A 20,253-nucleotide genomic window follows, 5' to 3' on the forward strand; every position below is an offset into this window, starting at 1 on the left:
GTGAGCGTACATGCGCTTTGCGTGTTTGTGTGTGTGGCTGGGATGTATAGCTAGAATGCTGGAGGAGGACTGAGCCACAGGATCAGACTTTGCTGGAAAGGCGGGGTAGGGTAACATGTCATCTGTGACATCACCACCACTCGAAGGCTCGACCGGGCCAGCTCCGTGCTGCCTTGGTGGAGTTTCCTTCCTGTGGAGCTGACCAGGGCTGAGTGTGGCTTGACCCACCTTACCACCGACAGCTAAACTAGACTGGATTTATTTTTTCGTCATACAGTGTGTTGTTGTGTGCCCACTGTTGTGCTGGTTTTCTTTCATATTGTTAAGCTTTAGCACCTTTATTTGATAATTTGTGTCAAATAAACCAAAATTTTGTCCTGCTGCTGAGTGGAGGTGAAACCAAACCATGATGCTAATAATGCGAGAAATAATTATTTGTTCTTCTGCTGAATTTGTTTGTTTACTCACTTACGAAGAAATGAGCAGTCTCTAATTTTTATGTCATTGTAGTGGGGGGAGACAGAATATAACTCCTCTTTACACAAACTCTCTAAATCTTTTAGGTTTCTTGGCTGCTGCTTCTCAGCTCGAAGCTTCAGCTCCTTCCACAAATTGTCTAAAAGACTGAGATCTTTACTCCATGAATCCTGGTGTGCTTATTCTTTAGCCGCTGCTTTTTTGCCTTGGCAGTATGGTTTGGGTTATTGTCATACTGGAAGACTCAGTGATGATCCATCTTCAGTGTTCTGACTGAGGGGGGGGGGGATTTTACACGGCATGGCCTCATCCATTGGCCCCTCAGTGCGCTGCAGTCATCCTGTATCTTTAGCAAAAGAAAGAAAAACAGTCCAAAACATAATGTTTCCACCTCTGTGCTTGACTTTGGGAGGGTTTTCTTTGTGTCACTAGCAAACTAAAGATCCTGCGGGTGCAGAAAGATTTCCATCCGTTGCGCTGTAGTGTATCACGAATGGTGTTCTTTGGGATTGTGGTCCCAGCTGCTTTCAGATCATTACCACTTCCTCACATGTATCAGTTATGGGCTGATCCACCACCTTTCTCATGATCATCCTCCCCCCCACGAGGCAAGATCAGTTGAAGGAATTTTTATATTTCTTCCATTTCTGAATAATCACAGCAACAGTTGTCACCTTCTCACCAAGTTTCTTGTCGATGGTCTTGTAGCCCACCTCCAGCAGCCTTATTTTTTCTAATGCATATCTTGCAAACACACACGTCCTGTTCTGGTTCATTAAAGATTTATTACACAAGCTGGTATACTGTATTTTATCTCAGGTTTGCAATGTTGCTGCAGAAAATCTTTAATGTCAAAGCTTTTGACCTCATCTGAATCCGTCTAGTCTTTTCATTTCTGTCTAGTCAAGTCATAATCTGCCTACATTCAAGTATTTTGCTTATCAGTTAATTTATTAATTGTGCGTTGTGCTCATAGCTGTAGGTTTGACATTTTTAGATGAAATACAATATGACAGCTAAAAAACAAAAGTAAAAGAGAGCCGAGAGGCAGTCAGCACCTTAAGGATACTACCTTTGTGGTGTGTGGTGAGCGTCTGGGAGCTACTGTTTCCCAAAACCTGCGGCTGTTCTCGTACTCGACATGCAGCAGATTCATTTCGGAGGAGCCTGTTTCAGCTGATGAAGTTGTGGACCAGCATGAGGATTTATAGGCCATATTACTACCCATGATTCATGCTGGCACATGTCATATAGTTATTGGTAGCCCTCCTGTCATGTTGCACTTTCTCACCTAGTCCATCGCTTCGCTGTGGCCCAGCTGAAAGCCAGCCAGGCTGGGCTACAGCCCTGTTAGTGCTGGCTCTGGTGCTGCTGGCACTGCAAAACCGCCTCATCTATCACGGGAAATGACAATGAGACAATCGGCCAGAGTGGAGTGCAGCATCTCCATCACCTGCTCGCGCGAAGGAGGGAGAAGGGAGGAGCAGCCAGGGCAGAGCGATGCTCATCGTAGCCCGAGGTTGACAGAATAGGAATAAGAGGTTGACGTGAGGCCGAGGTCACATGCTGAAGCTACAGCTGGGAGAGTGCTAGAGGTGGTGGTGGGCAGGGACAAGAAACATAAACAGCATTTTTTTTAGTTGTTGGGTTTTTTTTTCTTAACCCCCTTCCTCTCCCTCTCTCTCTCTCGCTTTCTGTCTGTCTCGTCGTCTGAAGGCAAACTGTCAGTGCAGGTTTGCAGTGTGCAGCAAGTTCTAGGATGCACAGTAATACTGATGAATTATTGAACAGTGGTGAACGGATGTGACACAGGCCAGTCTTGCTTCCACGCTACACAACGACAGGAGCGTGCAATGGAGAAATTACCTGCATGTGCAAAAAGCTGCAAGAGACAAAAAATATATAAATACAAAAATAAAGTACCCTATAACTGAAACAGAGCTTGACTGAGGACTAAGAAAGGCTCTATAGAGGGCACAAAATCTGATTATATGCAGTATCAACCAGAGACTTAAAGGCATAAACATTTTGATCCCATGAATATATTTGAGCATCCCAAGATACAATATTCATGGATCATCCACGATGGAGCTGCAGAAGTGATCCAACAGGCTAAAAAGAGTTTTGATAGCATATATGAGCCTCTCGTAGCCTTTAAGTGGTGACGTGCTTTTGCAGTTTCAGTGCCACCATCACTTAATATTTATCGACTAAAATGTTTCAGTCCCTCTCAAATCAAAATTACGTTGCGTTAACCGCCTCTGTATTACTCAGAGATGTGCTACAGACAGCACATAAAGCAATAGCTCTCCGTCTCCTCAGCTGCCAGCTAACCCCAAAATAAGTGGGATTGTGTGTGAGTCATGAAATAACATACAGTTTCAGGCACAAACAACGCCACTGCAACTGTAAAAGTTTAATTTGGCCTATTGTTAGAATGACAGGGAAACTTGTCTGGATTTTTATGTCCTCGTGATCACGCTGCGTTTTAGGGTGTTGGTTTGACATTCCCCAAGCACTCCCCTCAGCTGTCACCGCTTAACTAGTCCCCGAGGAGAGCGAGAACAACAAAACATGGGAAAAATGTAAAAAATGCACGACTCTGCCCCCCCCCCCCCCCCCCCCCCCGCCTCACCCCACCTCCAACACCGCCCTGGCCCCACCCTTCCGGCTGAGGTTACTAAGAGACCAGATTTTGGCCTCGGAGTGAAAGAATCAAAGCCTACAGCGGTAACGGAGGAAACATCTTGTAAATGAGATATTAGCATGAAAAGCAGGCTGCTTTCAGAGCCTAAGCGGCTTTTCTTTTCGTGCAGGTGTCTGCACACAGTGTGCTTACCTCCTGCGTGCAGCATGCTAGTAAAGGTAGAGGTCAGTGGAACTGTAGTGTGTTTAAACCTAAAACGAAGTTTTGAAGCCGCCTGATCAATGCACGCAGTCATTTTTCAGCAGCGTTTAAGCACACAGTGGAGAGAACAAAAGGGTAAAAAGTTAACTCAGACTTTATATTTTTAAATGTGCTGTGGACATGCTTTATGAATGGTGTTGAAATATAAACACATTTTTGTATAAAGACGTACACAAAAAGACATCTTCTAATAACGTCACTTTATTTCATTTTATGTTTGTTTTTAATGTGAAATCTACAAAGTTGGAGAAACAAAGTAAATGCACTGTAGGTTGGATGTAATGTTGATATGTCTAACCCGACGCAGTTCCAGGCCTCGGATGCATTCACAAATTCATTATTTCATTTGTTACAAGAAGTGGCAGAAAGAAAATATTATCCACCTTTAATGTCGTTTTCTTTGCCTCCTACAGTCGTACTTTGTCACCGACTATGACCCGACAATTGAAGACTCCTATACCAAGCAGTGTGTGATCGACGAAAGGCCGGCCAGGCTCGACAGTAAGTGCACTTTGCTGAATAAACACGACCAGTGCAAATACGCAAGTACAAAGACGCACACGTAGCTCCTTTGTCCTGAAGTCTATTGCACTTGAGGAACTGATTTCAGAAGTTTATTTTGCTGTGAGCTACCCTGTGCATGTGTGTGCGTCTATGTGTGTGTGTGTGTGTGTACTTTTTTTTTTGTCAACGCACATGTTCATGCTCTCTAGTCCTCGACACGGCTGGACAGGAAGAGTTTGGAGCCATGAGAGAACAATACATGAGGACAGGGGAGGGCTTCCTGCTCGTCTTCTCAGTCACTGACAGAGGAAGGTAAGTGACAGTTTTCGTCATGTGCAAACACACACACGCACACACCCACAAACACACGCCTTGCACATTTCTGTTTACAGTAACATACGCTTGTGCGCTGCTCCTCCTCTATCTCTGACTCTAAAGTAAAACCATAAATCTTGCACCGATACTCTCACTTGTTGCTTTTACTTCCGGACCTTGTTATTGCTCTTGTTGTCATATTCTTTTGTTCTTCGCTCTTACCCCCCTATCCTGTTCTCTTGACTTCACCTTAGCTTTCTATTTAAAGCCTGCTGAAACAATAGCGCATGGGCTCGGAGAGCATTATACAAGTTGACGCTTAAGGGAGTTGACAAGAATCCCGTAGCAATCCCTGCTGAATTCCATCATGTATACAGTAGAAACAAGCATGTATGTATGTACTAACAACACTCTGAGGCACAAAGAGTCCTTTAACTTGTTAAACCCTAGTGCATAGCACCCTGGGGCAAAGTAACACTGTCACGGACCTTTAATTTAAACTTTAGTCCACACCTTCTAATTGGTTCTGATTTTAAACAACATTTAAAGGATGTCAGATTTATTTGGTCACCTTGGTAAAAACAAGTGTCGTAAATCAGCTTTAAGCCAGCGCCAAGCAAATTCATCTTTTGGAAAAGAAGACAGGCTACTGTAATAGTGAAACTACAAAGAAAAAAGGGTGTTCCTCCTGTTTATGTAGATAATCTCAGAAACGGCAGGCTCCACCAGTTTCAGTAAAAACCAACTGACGCCATATAGCAGCATCTAGGCTTCCTCTCTTCACTAATACTATCGAATAGAAGCAAAAAAGTAATAAAAAATATGCAGATACATCAGCATGTCTCTGTATGTCTCTGTCTCTCAGTATGTGTCGCAGCTTACGCCACATAAAATAGCGTTTTATGTGAAACTTTATAGAGTTTATGCTGTCATCTCTGTGTTTCTACTCATCTTCTTCATGCCTGTGTCCCTGCCCAGCAGTGCAGTGAGCTGCATTCCCCTTGCCCCCACAACCCCCTCCCAATGTTTATGTTGTAAAGAGCCTTTCCTTCCTCCATTTATATTAGTGAAGTCCTTCCAGATTTACTATGTGCTCACCAAGCTGTCTGTGGGCCTGATGCTGGAACGCCGCCCTGGGTGCACTGTTGCATTCTGGCCCCCCACCTCCTCCTCCTTTTTTTTTTTGTTGGGTTGAAACTAGCCCTCACATGCTATCTTTATTGTAGTGGGTCAGCATTCAAGTCAGCATGCAGAAGAGAGCCTTAAATAAATGCATTCGACATTTTTTATATTCTGACATGTTTTAGCCTTTCTGTCTCATGCACACTGCCGATGACCCTTATCTCTGGGTGATCGCTCTGTTTGCGTGGGTGTGGTAATGGTGGGCGTTTTTAGCTACATTCCTTTTGCTTTGAAGTCTGTCTCATGTACATTTTTAGATGAATGCATTCATCGATACGTGAGAAGATATTGCACAACCTGTTTGTTTAGGGAACACGACCTAACACCACATACTATGATTTACAGCTTTGAAGAAATCTACAAATTCCAAAGACAGATTCTCCGAGTGAAAGACAGAGACGAATTCCCTATGATCCTTGTAGGAAACAAAGCAGATCTGGAACTACAGAGACAAGTAAGTCCAACAGATTGCACTGACAGGCTCACATGTACCCGGTTTGATCATCTGAAGAGATAATACGAACCAGTCGGGAGGATTTTGCATTTGCGTACTTGAAAGTGGTAGCGCAGCAGCTGCAGCGTAGCTGCTGAGATACAACAGGATGTGAGTGAAAGAATAAAAGAAGCTGTAGAAAGGCTGGTGTCGAGGGGAGGATGGATGGAAACAGGAGTGTGATGAAATGATGAATTTTCAGCCGCTGGTGTGCAGTCAGGCCTCGCTCCCTTCGGTAAATCCACACCGCCCCCTAATGGTGAAAAAGAATCTTGACTCTTGATATAAATAGGTTGAATCCACTGACATAGTTTTGTAATATAACAAGCCTGCAGTAGCATAAATGTATGTTAATTTTCTGCTTCTATTTATATTTTCCAATTTCCTTATAATGCCCAATGTTAGGTATAATGATGAGAAACTGCTCCACCTGCCAAAATTTCAAAGACAGTAGCTCAAGACTTCAAGCTTCAATTTAAATCCTTAAACCAGAAGTATGTGGTACTGTATAGTTGTTGTTGTTTTTTTACACTGATCTTCCCACGTGTGAATAACATCTGCCAGACCTGACAGAGATGGTTCCAACTCGTCTTATGCTTTGCTGCTATATAGTTCATCCAGAAATGTATTTCTTTTTTATTATCCAGTCCCACATTAAATGCGCAGCTGTGGCGCAAAGAGGGAGATGGCAGATTTCAGCAGTGTCCCAGATGCATTCTACATTCTAATTATATTTATTCATTTTTGTGTGGACGGGTAGTAATGAATAGGAACCATCTCCACAGGAATTGGGAAAAAAATGTGAAATTATACTGTTTGTACGGCTTTGGAGAATCACTGATCGGAGGACTTTTTCTGAACCATCGGACACATTTCAGAGATGGCAACAAGAAAAAAAAGGGAATGCTGCATATGTGTTTCTGAAGTGAAAGGTAACCAGATCCATTTAGTGTTATGAAGGATCACTTTCATTTCAGTAGTTTGAACCTGTGGTGCTCGCATTGTACGCTGAGTCATGCTGTCTTTGATTCTTCTATATTTATTTCCCCGTTGGGCTGATTATTAACATTTAACAGCGCGATTGAATAAAATTTAGACTGACTGTTCTTAGACGAGTAGAAACTGGCTTCAGTGAAATGAGTCACAAGGTTGTGACACTTCTGAAATTTTTAACTGTGGATCCATAGACAATATTAAACATCAAGCCAGCAATCCAACAGGAATTTGATCGCTGACCTGTGACTCCTTTTTGACTCCAAAGGGAGTCACGGTTAAAGCAGGTATTGTCCTCTGTGAATGCAACTTTGATTAATATAGATAGAGCAGCAAAAGGAACTGGTCAATGTTGCACACTATACTCATAGAATAAAGGCAAGTATGTGACAGACATATTTGATATTTTACAATATTATGACATTTGTAGCTTTTCAGTGACATTGTTTTTATAAACACAGTGATTGCGTTGATGGATTGTAGAGCATGATCCTTCCCGGACTTCAGTTTACATTGAACGTTCACGACATTCTTACCATCTTTCTTTTTGCCTCAGGTAACCCAGGAAGAGGGCCAACAGCTGGCCAGACAATTAAAGGTCACGTACATGGAGGCTTCAGCTAAAATACGAATGAACGTAGACCAGGCTTTCCACGAGCTGGTTAGAGTAATCAGGTAGGTGCTTTGTAAAAGCGTGTTGTTTTACATATCGTCCACATGTCAGTCTTTTGTGTTGTATCTGTAAACAGTGTGGAAGCTTTAGTGTTGAGGCATGTTGCACATATTGCTTAAAAATAATATGTCTAATCCTCAGAGTGCCCTGTTAAACACACTGCAGGATCTCAGGGTGAATGTTTACAGGAGCAACATTTTTTTTTCTTAAGCTGTTTTGTTTCCTGCCTAGTAAATTACTATAAAAACAGGGACAAGCTATGTCAACAGTTCCTGCAACAGATGAGTTACATTTCTTTGTTTCTGTCTATATTCTTTGAATTTTAAAATATAAATTCCCAACCACTCAAGTATAAAGTCATAGAAAATATTCCAGAAGGCTTTAGCATAAAACAACTGTATCTGCATTCTGCAGGGAGCAATAGGACAGTATTTCCTTCATTTATTGACAAGGAGTGCTAAAACTAAGCACACAATCTCTGGCTGCGTAAAAGAAAAAATCGTATTAGATAAAACTCAAAGGAATTTCAACTTTGGCTCACCAATAATTGTGGTAAAGATGAAGAAATTAATTATTAATTAGGTCACATTTCACTGTATGTGGTCATGGAAGTGTCACAGTCAAGGTTAATTTAAATTTAATGTAAACAGTTTCCATATGTACTCAGTAACAGAGGCCAAGAGACCAGTCCACAACTCCCTGACCACCTCCGGTTGCTAGGGAAAAATATGTATTCCACAACCAGTTAGAAAGTGGTTGTTGGCTGTCGCTAGGTGAAATCAGTTACAAACTAACTAACTGTTTCTTGACTAGAAACAGTGGGTGACTCTGGTAATCTGTTAGCACCCCTGAGGAGGTTTTCAATTTAAGTAACAGCAAGCAACTTCCAGCAACCACTCCCCGTGACATGAACGTAAATGCTCCAGTAGTCCAGAACACAGCACCTTCTTCCTGTATTTACTTTTAATGTTCCCACCCCAAACGCATCTGGACAATAAGCAGACTGAACATTCTCACGTGGGTTGTAGTGATGTGCTTGGGTTTGCTTGTTTTTTTTCTCCGTGTAAAAAGAAAGTGAATCATGTGAAAAAGCTACAAGTTTACAAACTCATCAACAGATTCGGACCAGAAGAAATAAACGATATGTGTGAAAAGGAAGGAGATTTAAAGGGATATAAGGTGCTTTTGGTGGATAACATGTTATAGATGATAGTTTAAAGACCGATTAAGTATCTCTGGCCATAATTACAGGTGAAAAAGTACACACTGGGTCCTTATAGCTATGCTCTATCTCTTCCAACTCCCAGGAAATTCCAAGAACAGGAATGTCCACCGTCGCCAGAACCTACAAGGAAAGAAAAAGACAAGAGCGGCTGCCACTGTGTGATTGTCTGAGTAGGCCTTATCACTGTAACTCATGCAGCTACTCTACCACCCCACCCACTCTGCCTGACATCACATCCTAAGTGGATGACTGACCGCTGCCTTCTCCACGTGCATGACTTCAGACAGCCTTTTCTGAAATACTTTGACCAGGAACTGCTGTCCCCAGGACATCGCTATGGACAACTGACAATGCCAAAATTTAACACCACTCTACCTTCAGCAGTAATCTTAATTCACACGAGAGTCCCAACACTAAACATTGCCTTCTAAATCAGCCTGACAAATTAATGTTTCGTACTCTGAAGGACTTCTCTTGCCTTGTAGTGACATTTGTACTTGCTACCGAGATTGAATGAAAACTATGTATCCAGAATGTTAATGACTTTCTTTAGTTTCCAGTGTCTGACCAGAGCAGAGAGATTATCTTATGAAGCTTTGTGTATGTTGTGCCATATCCACCTTTAATCCCATGTGCTAATATGCTACTGTACATATGTGACATTTGTTGTGATTTTGTATTTCTAATGACCTATTAAATCACCACAGTACAGTGTGTGAGATTGAGTTTGGTTTTACATATATGAACTGAATATATAAGTATGTATATAAATATAATGATAGCCCTTAAAGCTATTATGATATTAGAGGTTTCTGGCATTTTGCAGTGAATTCTTGATCTTTTTTGTGGTTTCTGCTTTCATTTTAGTCAAAAATGAAGTGTCTACTGTATTTTTTTTAAAGTCTTACAGATCGAAGGATTGTTAAAAATCCTACACTTGTCAAAAAGTAGCAAATCTGTCTGAATTTCTTTCCTCGAAGGTGGCGGTTAGGTCAGCATTGGACATACTACATATTTTTTTCACATTTCTAAGAAGCAGTAGAAATAAAATAACTGGTAGCGCTTTGTGTAGCCTTGAAAACTAACCCGATTTCAGCTCAAAACACTGAAAACTGTACGTTCTATACTCAGCCTTTGACGATCAATGCTAGCAAATCCCTTTGTTGCAAATCAAGCTTTCAGAACTCCGTTCAGTCTAGATCATTCCAGTGCAAAGCATCTTTTCTGTCAAACATTTAGTCCGTGATGTAGATCAAATAACTGTTTCACCATTCCAATAACACAGTGGCAATGTGTTTGTTCCCTTTGTCTTTGAATTATTCTGTTTTTATTCTGCTTCCTCCCCCCTTCCCGATGGTCTGCCAGTTGGAAAATTAGGACAAATGGAAGCTTTGAGATGCACATCGTAAGACAACCCATCTGCAGTGGGACATGAACTCAACGGACCTGCCACCTGTGGAGCTGCCATCGCCACATACCCAGTATAATGTTCTGCCTTCCCCTCCCACTTGTGTACTTCTGTTCAGGCATTCAAACAGAGTACTGCAGTTTGTTTTTCACTCCATCATCTTGTAATATAAACCACAAAAATTAGACGATTGAAGTAACGGACTTGATTAAATGTTTCTACTCTACTTTTATACATTATTTTCTTATCAGACTAGTTGACAAGTATTTTTATATGTTTATAAGTGAATACATGTTCACAGCACAGCTGTGTATATATGTAAAGAAGAATATTTAATTCTCTCGATTATTTTAAACTGAAGATGACTGTTGGCCCAAAATTGCAAAATTGGATTCGTCACAAACATGTGACCAGGAAGCTTTTTTTTTTTTGCTTTTTTTCTTTAGTTGCTTTTTAAAAAAAATCTTATGTGGCTTAGTTATGGAGAGTATATTTATTATGAGGTGTTCATTACCAGCACAGAGTGTAATAATGCCGGTTCAAGTGGAGGAGAGTTTGAGAAACTTTACAGAGGAGCTTTAAATTATACAAATGATTATTATAATTGCTGAAATCTCCCATCTTATTGCAAAACCTAGTGTGAACCCCAATCATACTGTTTGTTTTTTCTCTTCAACATCAGTGTCCTTTGCCCTGTGTCTAGCTTTTGGTGCTAAAATAAAGTCTGTCATTGAGCCTGAAGGGGTAGAGAATCTTTTTTTAGCTTTAAAAAATGAGATTGAACTGAAAATTCACTATTTACTCCAGATCTGCATTACTGTCCTTTAATCTGCAGGGGACTTCATTTTGGCATGCTTTAACTGAGGCATATCAATTTCCAGACACCTTACATAATAATACACATGTTTATTCTATAAGTGTTGAAATAAACATGTAGTCTAGACCTAAAACAGACAAAAAAGGCCAGATTCAGACAGATCAGTCGTCTTTTCATTCTTTCTTCTCATTTTAACAGTAAACAGCTACATGCATGTATTTGAACCACGGGGTAACTGTTTGACTAAGGGGAAATGCTATTAAGTACATGTACCAGAACATGGTCAAGGCAGTGGTTCTCATTTTTCTCTCATACCTTACATCAGATAATACAAAACACCACCCAACCCACAGTTTTTTTTCGCCGATAGAAAAAAATGACCCAAATAAATTATTGAAATAAAGTTCAGTAAGATACGATCAGTAAAGTCTTACTTATAGTAGCTCTGTGCCTCCAAGGGAGGTCTGCTTACACTGTTTGAGAACCACTGGGTTTATATAGAGAGCACATAATACAGAGACATAAAGCTCGATGACAAATTGATGGAAGGACTTGGCTCTTAATAAGTGTTAGCAAAAATAACGGGCTATCATAAACAGCTTAACAGCTCCTTGGCATAATTCCTAGTCTACTGAAAGAATTTACATCATTCATTTACTATAATTTAATGATATTTAGATTTTATAATCACACACACTATGCCACTATTTGTGCAATAGGTTCTAGAGAGTAACAGTAATGTCAAAATTCGAGCATATGTGATATTTGCGCCTGCAAAATAGCAGAAAATGAAAGTTGCTCATTAGTGCACTCTCAGGCGCCTTCCTCCTGAGATTAAATACGAGGAAATGAGAAATTTGAAGGAGTTTGTATTTTTATTTGTTGGCATAAATGGAAGGCTATTACAGGTGAAGCTCAAGAGGATTTCCTGCTTGTCTTTCACCCCAATTTGCACCTTTACTCCGTGGATTAGTTTGCCAAATGAGCATGTCCACGTGTGTGACCAGTTATTCATTTATTTAAAACAAAAAAGCATCAGTCAGCAGTGAGCTGATACATACAAGTATCTTTTACTGTGCAGTTGTCAGCAAATAAGTTAAAAAAAATGCTTATGCGTTCATGTCCTTGCATGCCAGCAATCAAAAGAAAGCCATACATCGGTACGGACTCGTTAATTAGGGTGAAGTGTATGCAGGGCGCAGTCAGTCTGTATAACTGATCAGCGCCGTAAACGACTTCCATCTGAAATTAGTAGATGCGCGTGCACCGGAGCTGACAGCGCTCGCGCTCGCTCCCCTCTCTGTAGTGGTATAGTCCATAGGATAGCGTCTGGCTGCGCGGAGCCATCCTGCTCATTCACTAAACGGCGATTCCATTAGTTCGTCTTTGCCGTGGCAACGAAGAGGAGGGCAGCGTTTGCGCTTTGATTTTTTTCCTTTCTTTTATTATTTATTTTTTTTATTTTTTGCCGTCTCACCATCCAGTCCAATCCCTGCCATGGAGGGAGTCAGCAGCAACAGGAGTATGTCTTACAGTAGATGGAGTTATGACAGGTAAGCGAGTTTTCCCATAATGCCAATTGTATGTTTAAACCAGTATGAGGTGTGATGCGTTTCGCATGTACTGTCACTCAAGGGCGATATTCTTAAGGTTTAGGCTGTACATCTTTGGGGGACCCCCCCTCCCCTGCGGAATTAGGTTAGTTGGCAGGTGAAACCGAGCAGGAAATGTGATAAGAGTACATCAGTAGCCTGAGCATCGTAGTGTGTTTGCTGTCTGCTACACCGGATGTTTGCTTCACTCTGTTTTGTCATGATGTATTCAGAAATGTCCTACCTTCCCAGGCAGCCCACCATCACCAAAACATTCCCCTGGGAACGGCTGAAGTGTTTATGCTTAAGGCTGTTTCTGTCCACCTATCTATCTATGCTGGAAACGTGACTGTGTTCGTTCATTACAGTGATCCCAGAGCTTCACTTAATTAGGCAGGAAGTTGGCAGACTGGGTCCCAGTAGGGGTGACTGTGATCAAAACCTCACATTTTGTTAAAAATTAAAACAGGCATGTGGAGTATGAACACTGAAAGCATAAAAGATACACCCACCCTGTACAGCCACTGTTCCTTTCAGCTTCACCGTAGCAGTTTTTAATAAGATGCTCAAATAAGAAGATGAGCCAGCGGAAATGTGCTTGAAAGTGTGCGATTCATGACACATTTGCATGCCATAATAACAAAAATATTCATTTGGTGTGTGTGGGATGGCATTGCCATAATGTCAGTGGTAAGTGTGAATGAGTCAGTCCTTCTGAATGGCCTTGACCAATGAAAATGACTCCAACATAGCATGCTTTGAGTGTGTCAAAGTAAAAAACACACTCTGTTACACGTTTATCTATATACGCTAAAAAATGCTGGGTTATTTTCATAACTCAATTTCTGGGAAGTCGAAAGGTTGTAGGTTGGGTTAGTAAGGCCAAATATCGGTTAAAAAGTCATGACTCAGGAGTTGGGTTGGCGATGTGCCGGGTTCTTTAATTAACTCCACAGTTTGACTAATTCTGTTGAGTCATAGACTCTGTAGCTTTGATCAAATATTGGGTTAAATTTTACCCAATTGGTTGGGTTGAAGACAAGCATCAGAAGAAGGCACATCTTTCTTCACAAACCGTCATTTTCAACTAGATCTTATCTTATCAACCTGATAATATATCACTGGACTTCTCCTCTTCCATGAAATAAAACATGGTAAGTAAAAGGTGAATTCTTACAGTTTAAAAGTGATAGGGTTATTTTCAATCATTACAGTTTATTGGTTTATTATATAATTTTACCTGCTTATGAAAAGCCTTTTAACAGATAACACAAGCTAGCTTGTGATGACAAAAGCTACAGGTATTTCTACTTTAAAACACGATACGAAGCATTTTTTTAAGTTATTATTTGAAATTAGGCTTAAGTTGCTCTGTTTAGAGATCACTGTATCTGTAACAAAGAACGTATGAGATTAGTCGTTGCTATACAGCATTTGTTGAAAAAGGTTTTAAAAAAAGAAAAAGGGGCATAGTCAATCTAAACGATTTAATTATTTAATTTATCCTAAATTATTTATGTTGGTAACATAAAGTCTTTTCATTATAAAAGCTAAAGGCAAGGATAACAGATCCTGTTTAGATTAAAATTTTAAAAAAAAGATAGAGGGCACTAATACTTTGACCCCCTCTTCCCGGGCATCGTTCACTAGACCGCACAAAGAGCACGTGCATCCCTGCGCTTAGCTGGCTTGTTACTGTTGAAATGTGATAGTGAGCACGACCTACGTGAGTATTTATGCTACCAACACACCACCAATATTTAGTAGTGCATGCTGTTTACGTTTGCCTTTTGCTTTTAATAAGTGTCAATCATAGATCGGCTGTACTCTTATTGTAAGTACGGTGCAGCACTAGTCAACTGCCATGATAACAGTTAAGTCGAATAGGACGTCTATGTAATTACATTTGATATTAGCACAACACCTGTTAATATCAGTTATTGTAGCGAGACAGTACACTTACAAGCATACCTCTCTTCACAATATTCAAGCATGGCTCAGTCTAAATTTGCAGTGAGTAAAAGATAAAAATAACGTTAAAGGAGTTTTTGTCACCACCGTAAAGCTGAGACAAGATTTAAACTAAGCATAAAGCAGCCCGACCTTTGAAAAACATATCTGCAGAAACTTTAGTCTCTAAGCTGCCTTGCATAATCCTACAAAGTGCTGTTTCTATGGGATAATAAACAATTGGGGGGCGGGGGCATCTTCTTAAGAGAGACTGGCCAGTCTGAAACTCCAAACGCAGATAAACTTTTAGAGGAGTTTGCATTAGCCTCTGAACCATTTTAAGGATTTGAATTACAATATAGACAAATGAAGTATTTCACCCAGTCTGGATACTTCATACAGCCAGAAGCATTTCCTTTCCGTGGTTTTTCCTATATGCAGGAAATCGATGGAGAGACAGAGACAGTGAAACAAGTTGCAGTATGAGACACCTTCCAGTATGTTTCTCTGAAATCTGTTTTGAAAGTCATTCTTGAAAGTCCAGGAACAATGGAGAAAATGAAAAAAAAAAACAGCTCTTGAAGATTTTACAGATGAAACATTCTTTGCAAATACTCTTCTTCTTTCTGAGAATTTGTCTATTCTATTAGCACTTTACAATGATGATTGTGAGATGGTAAATCCACTTGGATCAAAACTATCAGTCCATAAACTAGGGTTATATCATATATCACTATATCATTAAGTGCATGCCAAAAGAGTTTCTTGCTAGTCTAAAAATCTCACTTCTTATTGGCAGTAAGCAAGACTGATGATGTAAAAACCTATGGAATAAATGCTGTATTGGAGGCAATTGTGAATGAAATTACATATCTGGAAATTAATGGCTTTCAGGTGGAAATTCCACAATTCAAAGGGAGTGTAAATGCTAGAATGGCACAGGTCTGTGGGTACAGCGTTGGTCTCAACAGCATACTTGGCCACACAGAAAGTTTTGCCGGGAACAGTGTGTGTAGATGGTGTCGGATACACAGAGATGTTCTGAAGGTACAGAAAATTGAAGATCCTTCAGCAGTGTGGGATAAAGAAAACTACATCTCAGTCTCTCTTCTACGTCACCAATTTCAAACTGGTATTAAAAGAGATTGTTCTCTTAATAAGTTGCTGTTCTATCATGTCACTGACAATGTTGCTCCCAATATTATGCATGATATCCTTGAAAGAGTTGGGGATTTGGGAAATTAAGCTAGTGCTAAATGCATTGATGGACCAAGAAGTCCTGACCATTGATTGACCAGTTTTGACTATGGGGGTTGTGATAGTCGCAACAAGCCATCTGCTATCAAAACTCAATGGCTTAAAAAAATCCTGATTCTGCATATAGGCAAACAGCGACATAGACATGGTGCTTACTCAGACTGCTAACTCTCATTATTGGGGATTTCCAGAGGGAAACCAATACTGGGAGTTACTCATTTTATTGCTTAGCCGTATGGAGTTGATTTCTTTCTCCTTCATTAACGCAAGGAGCAGTAATCTTTTTGAGACATCTTATTCGGGAACACCACCGTCTTTATTTGGAGCTCTTTCCTCTTAGATACTTGAAACCCAATCACCATTTCATGCTTATTCTGGAGCCATCAGAAAATTGGAGCGCATAGTTCATTTCTGCTCCATGACTATGAATTAGTCATGTGTACTGCAACTTTCCGAAGATTTATAAAACCCAAGCTTACAGACATCAAATAATGATGTGCTACACTCTTCTTTCTGGCCAGATGTTCTCTCATCACCTTGAAGTTGAGCCAGGAAGCACCAGGCTGCTTGGTGCTGTAGATGATTTTGAAAAAGTGACAAGTGGATTTGAGGGAATTTCTGTTTTCACAGAAGGGTTTTGCCATCTTGGATTGAGTACAAGGGTACAAACTACAGATCAGGAATGACACTATTGTTGTCTCACTCTGAAGATGGGGAGCCCCTGTTTGGAACTGTTAAGAGCATTGTGACAGTAAACTCCAATGTCAAATTTATTGTAAAAAATTAAAAGGCTTTGAAAGGCATTTCTTTGCCTTCAGTGTGTCCTATTTCCGAATTTGCGACACTGGACACTGAATCCATTGATGACCATCACCCCCTCCATGCTGTGAAACGGCGAAAGGAGAATAGCAATGAGTTTTGCATTTCTTTAAGATGTAGAACATTGGAAATTATTTTGCGTAAATGGTTTACAAAAACTTTTTGTGTTTGTCTTGATCTATGAACAAAAGCTACTTTTTTTCAACTTCAATAATAGAATTCTAATGACATCATTTTGGAGAAAATCAGCAGTTTCCTCAGTGACATTTACATTACAGTGGTAAGTGTAACCAGTGTTCATAAAGGTGCATAAAATAATCTGAGAGGGAGTTTCCCTGTTGCCATTTTTCCAAAGTGTTGAGTTGACTTTTTTATGTTCTTAAAAAAAACCAAAGTCACCACTTTTTTAATGATTGAGGTTTTTACATGTAATTTGTTTGAAAACACAGCTGGATTTGCATAATATTATACTTTTACTCTAAAAAAAAGTTTTACTTGTATTTTACTTTTATTGTTTGATATATTTTGTATGAATTTTGCTGTTTATATTCTATGTATCATATTGCAATAAAAGTACTTTTTTTTATCTTGAATTCTCTTAAATTCATTTTTTATATGTAGAATTTAAAGTAGGTACAAATCTTTAGATTTTACCCAAATATGAATTGTATTATAACCTTTGTGATGGGTTATGATTTTTTGTAACCTCAGCTTTAAACATTGGTTAATTTAACCCAATTTTTGGATAGTTATCCTAACCCAGTATGCTGGATCAAACCAATAATCCAACCCCGTTGAGTTGAAGCAACCGAAGGGTGGCTCGGCCAAAATGTGACCCAGCACTGGACTACAAATTCAGTTATTTTTAACCCAGCAGTTTTTAGTGTGTAGTCTCAGTTGTTGTATCAGCTACAAGCACGGTTATTACACATATCTTCAGTAATAGTCCCTGGCACGTGTCCTACAACTGAGTCCTACCTGCTGAATGTTGGCACTACCTGTTCTGTATATTTTCTATAGTTGGACTGTTAATCCAGCCAAGGCAGATGATCCATCCCTCTATTCATCTATCCATCTGATTTTCTTCCACTTATCCAATTCAGATGGAGCTTGAAGCCGATCCCAGCTGGAGGGTGAGAGGTGGGGTACACCCCAGACAGGTCGTCAGTCTGTCACGTGGAAGAAAGCACTGCTGTTGTTTTTAAAAGTTCGATTAAAAAAAAAGTGATTTGACATAAAATCTTGTTCGTTAATGAAGCAATTCCTCTTTAGTTCAACTCAGCCAGCAATCTAAAATACAAAATCAATGGTACCGTTGCTGTATCATTGATTACAAGCGGCACAGACGAGGTCATACTGTGACAGCAGTAGGGCTCAGACAGTGAAATTAGTATTCTAAATCTGTGCGTGGATCTCCCAAGAATCTGTTGTCAGAGCCACTGGTCCCTCAGCCTGCTACAGTTTGTTCTGTAAAATTATATTTATAGTGTTTTAAAATCATTGGTTTATAAGAGGTGCCAGAGTCTGTGCTTTAAAGGATATGTTTTGGGGTTTTTTTTGTGTGTTTGCAGCAATTTCATCTCATGTTTTTCTGCCCTGAAGCCATTACTTCATTATACAAATGCATTGTTTTGGGCGTGCCCAAATGAGGAGCCTCTCTGCTAATGAACTGCTGCAATAGACTGACCCTAGAGGAGATATAGCCAGTTAAGAGTGATTGCTTGTGTGATGTAGATATTTCTTGCCAGTGCAGGACATCAGCATCAGGGGTCAAATTTAGGTCACTAATATAATTGCTGAATCACCAAACCCCAAGTCTCCCCCTATGAGAGCCATTTCTTTCTGGTTATTAGTCTAGAAAAATAGAAGAGACATGCACCTGTGTTATGCACAGACTCCCTAATAAAGAGGGATGGATTATTAATTCTTCAACTGATTTCTGATCAATTTGTTTGTGTAGAAAAGAAAAGTAAGTACACAAAGATTTTCAGTATCAACATAAATGTTTTATTATTACAAAGATGATATGGGCTACCATTTTGGAAGCTGCCAAGAAAAATAAACATTGCATAATAGCGTGAGGCTTATTTGATTGTTTTATGGTGACAAAGATGCTGATACGTAGAAATTAATTCTCACTGTGTTTTTGCTTTAATACTGGGTGATGTGCAGATGATTCAGTTCTATCATTTCTATTCAGTTTTTATTTATACAGCGTGCATTTCCCAAAAGACCTCACAACTGAACAGTTTCTTTTTGGAAAGATATTGAGGAGAAAAATAAAAATACTCCCTGTATCGGTAACAGGAAGAAACCTTCAGCCAACCAGGTTCAGAAAGCCCATCTTTCAAAATTGGTTAGAAAACAAAGAAAAGGGGAAAGAAAAGCAGCAATCTTTAATATAAAACACTCAGCAGGTTGGTGGGACCATTATCCAGAGATCAGGAAGATGCATCATGGGAGTCAGGAGAGAGAAAGGACAAACCTAATGACATGCAGTGGTTGTATATAAAAGCCAAGAGAGGGAAGGACGGTCAGAGAGGAAAATAGTTTTGATTGCTGTGTCAATGGGAGGTCCTACAGTAGCCTGAGCCTATAGCAGCATTACTGAGGTTGGGTTCTGGCTGACGTGACACAGCCCCTACTCCAAACTTTATCATAAAGGAACCCTTCAAATCTAATTTTAATAGTAGAAGAGGTGTCTAATGTGCCTCTACTGTGCCTCTCCAGTTATGTACGACGAGTACGCCTGCACATTGAGAGCAAAGTGCTCTTTTGGAATACTGTGGTACTATGAGATGTAACGAGTTTGTTCCTCTGTGGATTTGTAGATGACCGAGAGGTCTCTATCCGGACAATCTGGAAACACACTGCACGCAGCCAATCTCTGGTTTAATGGGGCTGCCAGGCGGCCAGCCAAGACTCTCCTTCTCCATCAGGCTCATTTTGGCTGGCATCACGTGCACTGGAAGCTGAACATGGGGAGGAGGATGATGTTCATCCACATTCTGCCTAAGGCAGTTGGATTGTAAGGTGCAGAGAAGGTGCAGAGAAGGTGCAGAGAACGCTTTGCTGATTGCTGGCAACTGCTGTTCATGCCAGAGTGACCAACACAATCACATTGGCTGACTTGTGACAAATACTGGTTGAAGAATGGATGCCATGCCCTAGCAGTAGATTACCAAACTGGTGACCACCATGAGGAGGAGGTGCCAGGCTGTTCTGGTCATGTAATGGTTCTTCCACATGAAACTGAAGTCCCAGTTCGTTAAAGGAATAAACTGTTAAACTTTCGAAATGTCATGTTTCTTCAGGCTTCAGTCATTAAATTAAATCCAATAAATGATACTACACAAAAGTCAATAGCAGAATAAGCTGTTTGGCATTGGCAGAGAAGATTTGGCAAGTTTTTCATGGGCGCAACAGACATACTCAGCTCTGCGGTTCAACCCACAAATGCATTTTCCTTACAAATGCAGCATTTAAAGGAAAATAAAAAGCCTTTCAATGATATTAGACCTACTGTCAAGAACCGTTGTTATAATAAAGAAATTATACTTCTTGTACTAAGCTTTTTTGTTGTTGTTGTATTAACAAGCAGTTGAACAACTATTGCTGAATGAATTTTGCATCCATGGGA

The 20,253-nt window shown here is 40.1% G+C and overlaps 2 protein-coding genes across 4 annotated transcripts in view; both read left to right on the forward strand.

Moving 5' to 3' along the window:
- The window catches only part of rras2 (RAS related 2), a 29,452-nt gene extending 18,533 nt beyond the window's left edge, over window positions 1-10,919 (forward strand). For both annotated transcript variants that reach the window (XM_085158096.1, XM_085158088.1), the window contains exons 2-6: window positions 3,799-3,886; window positions 4,099-4,201; window positions 5,732-5,840; window positions 7,429-7,547; window positions 8,853-10,919. In XM_085158096.1, coding sequence (XP_085014222.1) covers window positions 3,799-3,886; window positions 4,099-4,201; window positions 5,732-5,840; window positions 7,429-7,547; window positions 8,853-8,940 — 507 coding nt within the window. In that variant the 3' untranslated portion in view covers window positions 8,941-10,919. The remainder of the gene's footprint in view (window positions 1-3,798; window positions 3,887-4,098; window positions 4,202-5,731; window positions 5,841-7,428; window positions 7,548-8,852) is intronic.
- A 1,412-nt stretch (window positions 10,920-12,331) lies between these two features.
- Window positions 12,332-20,253, forward strand: part of tub (TUB bipartite transcription factor) — a 57,947-nt gene continuing 50,025 nt past the window's right edge. Inside the window, exon 1 of one of the 2 annotated variants that reach the window (XM_085158014.1) lies at window positions 12,332-12,548. In XM_085158014.1, coding sequence (XP_085014140.1) covers window positions 12,493-12,548 — 56 coding nt within the window. In that variant the 5' untranslated portion in view covers window positions 12,332-12,492. The remainder of the gene's footprint in view (window positions 12,549-20,253) is intronic. The other variant, XM_085158022.1, reaches the window with a different exon arrangement.

Source organism: Neolamprologus multifasciatus, chromosome 1 (assembly GCF_963576455.1).
Source record: "Neolamprologus multifasciatus chromosome 1, fNeoMul1.2, whole genome shotgun sequence".
In the NCBI taxonomy this organism is placed as follows: domain Eukaryota; kingdom Metazoa; phylum Chordata; class Actinopteri; order Cichliformes; family Cichlidae; genus Neolamprologus; species Neolamprologus multifasciatus.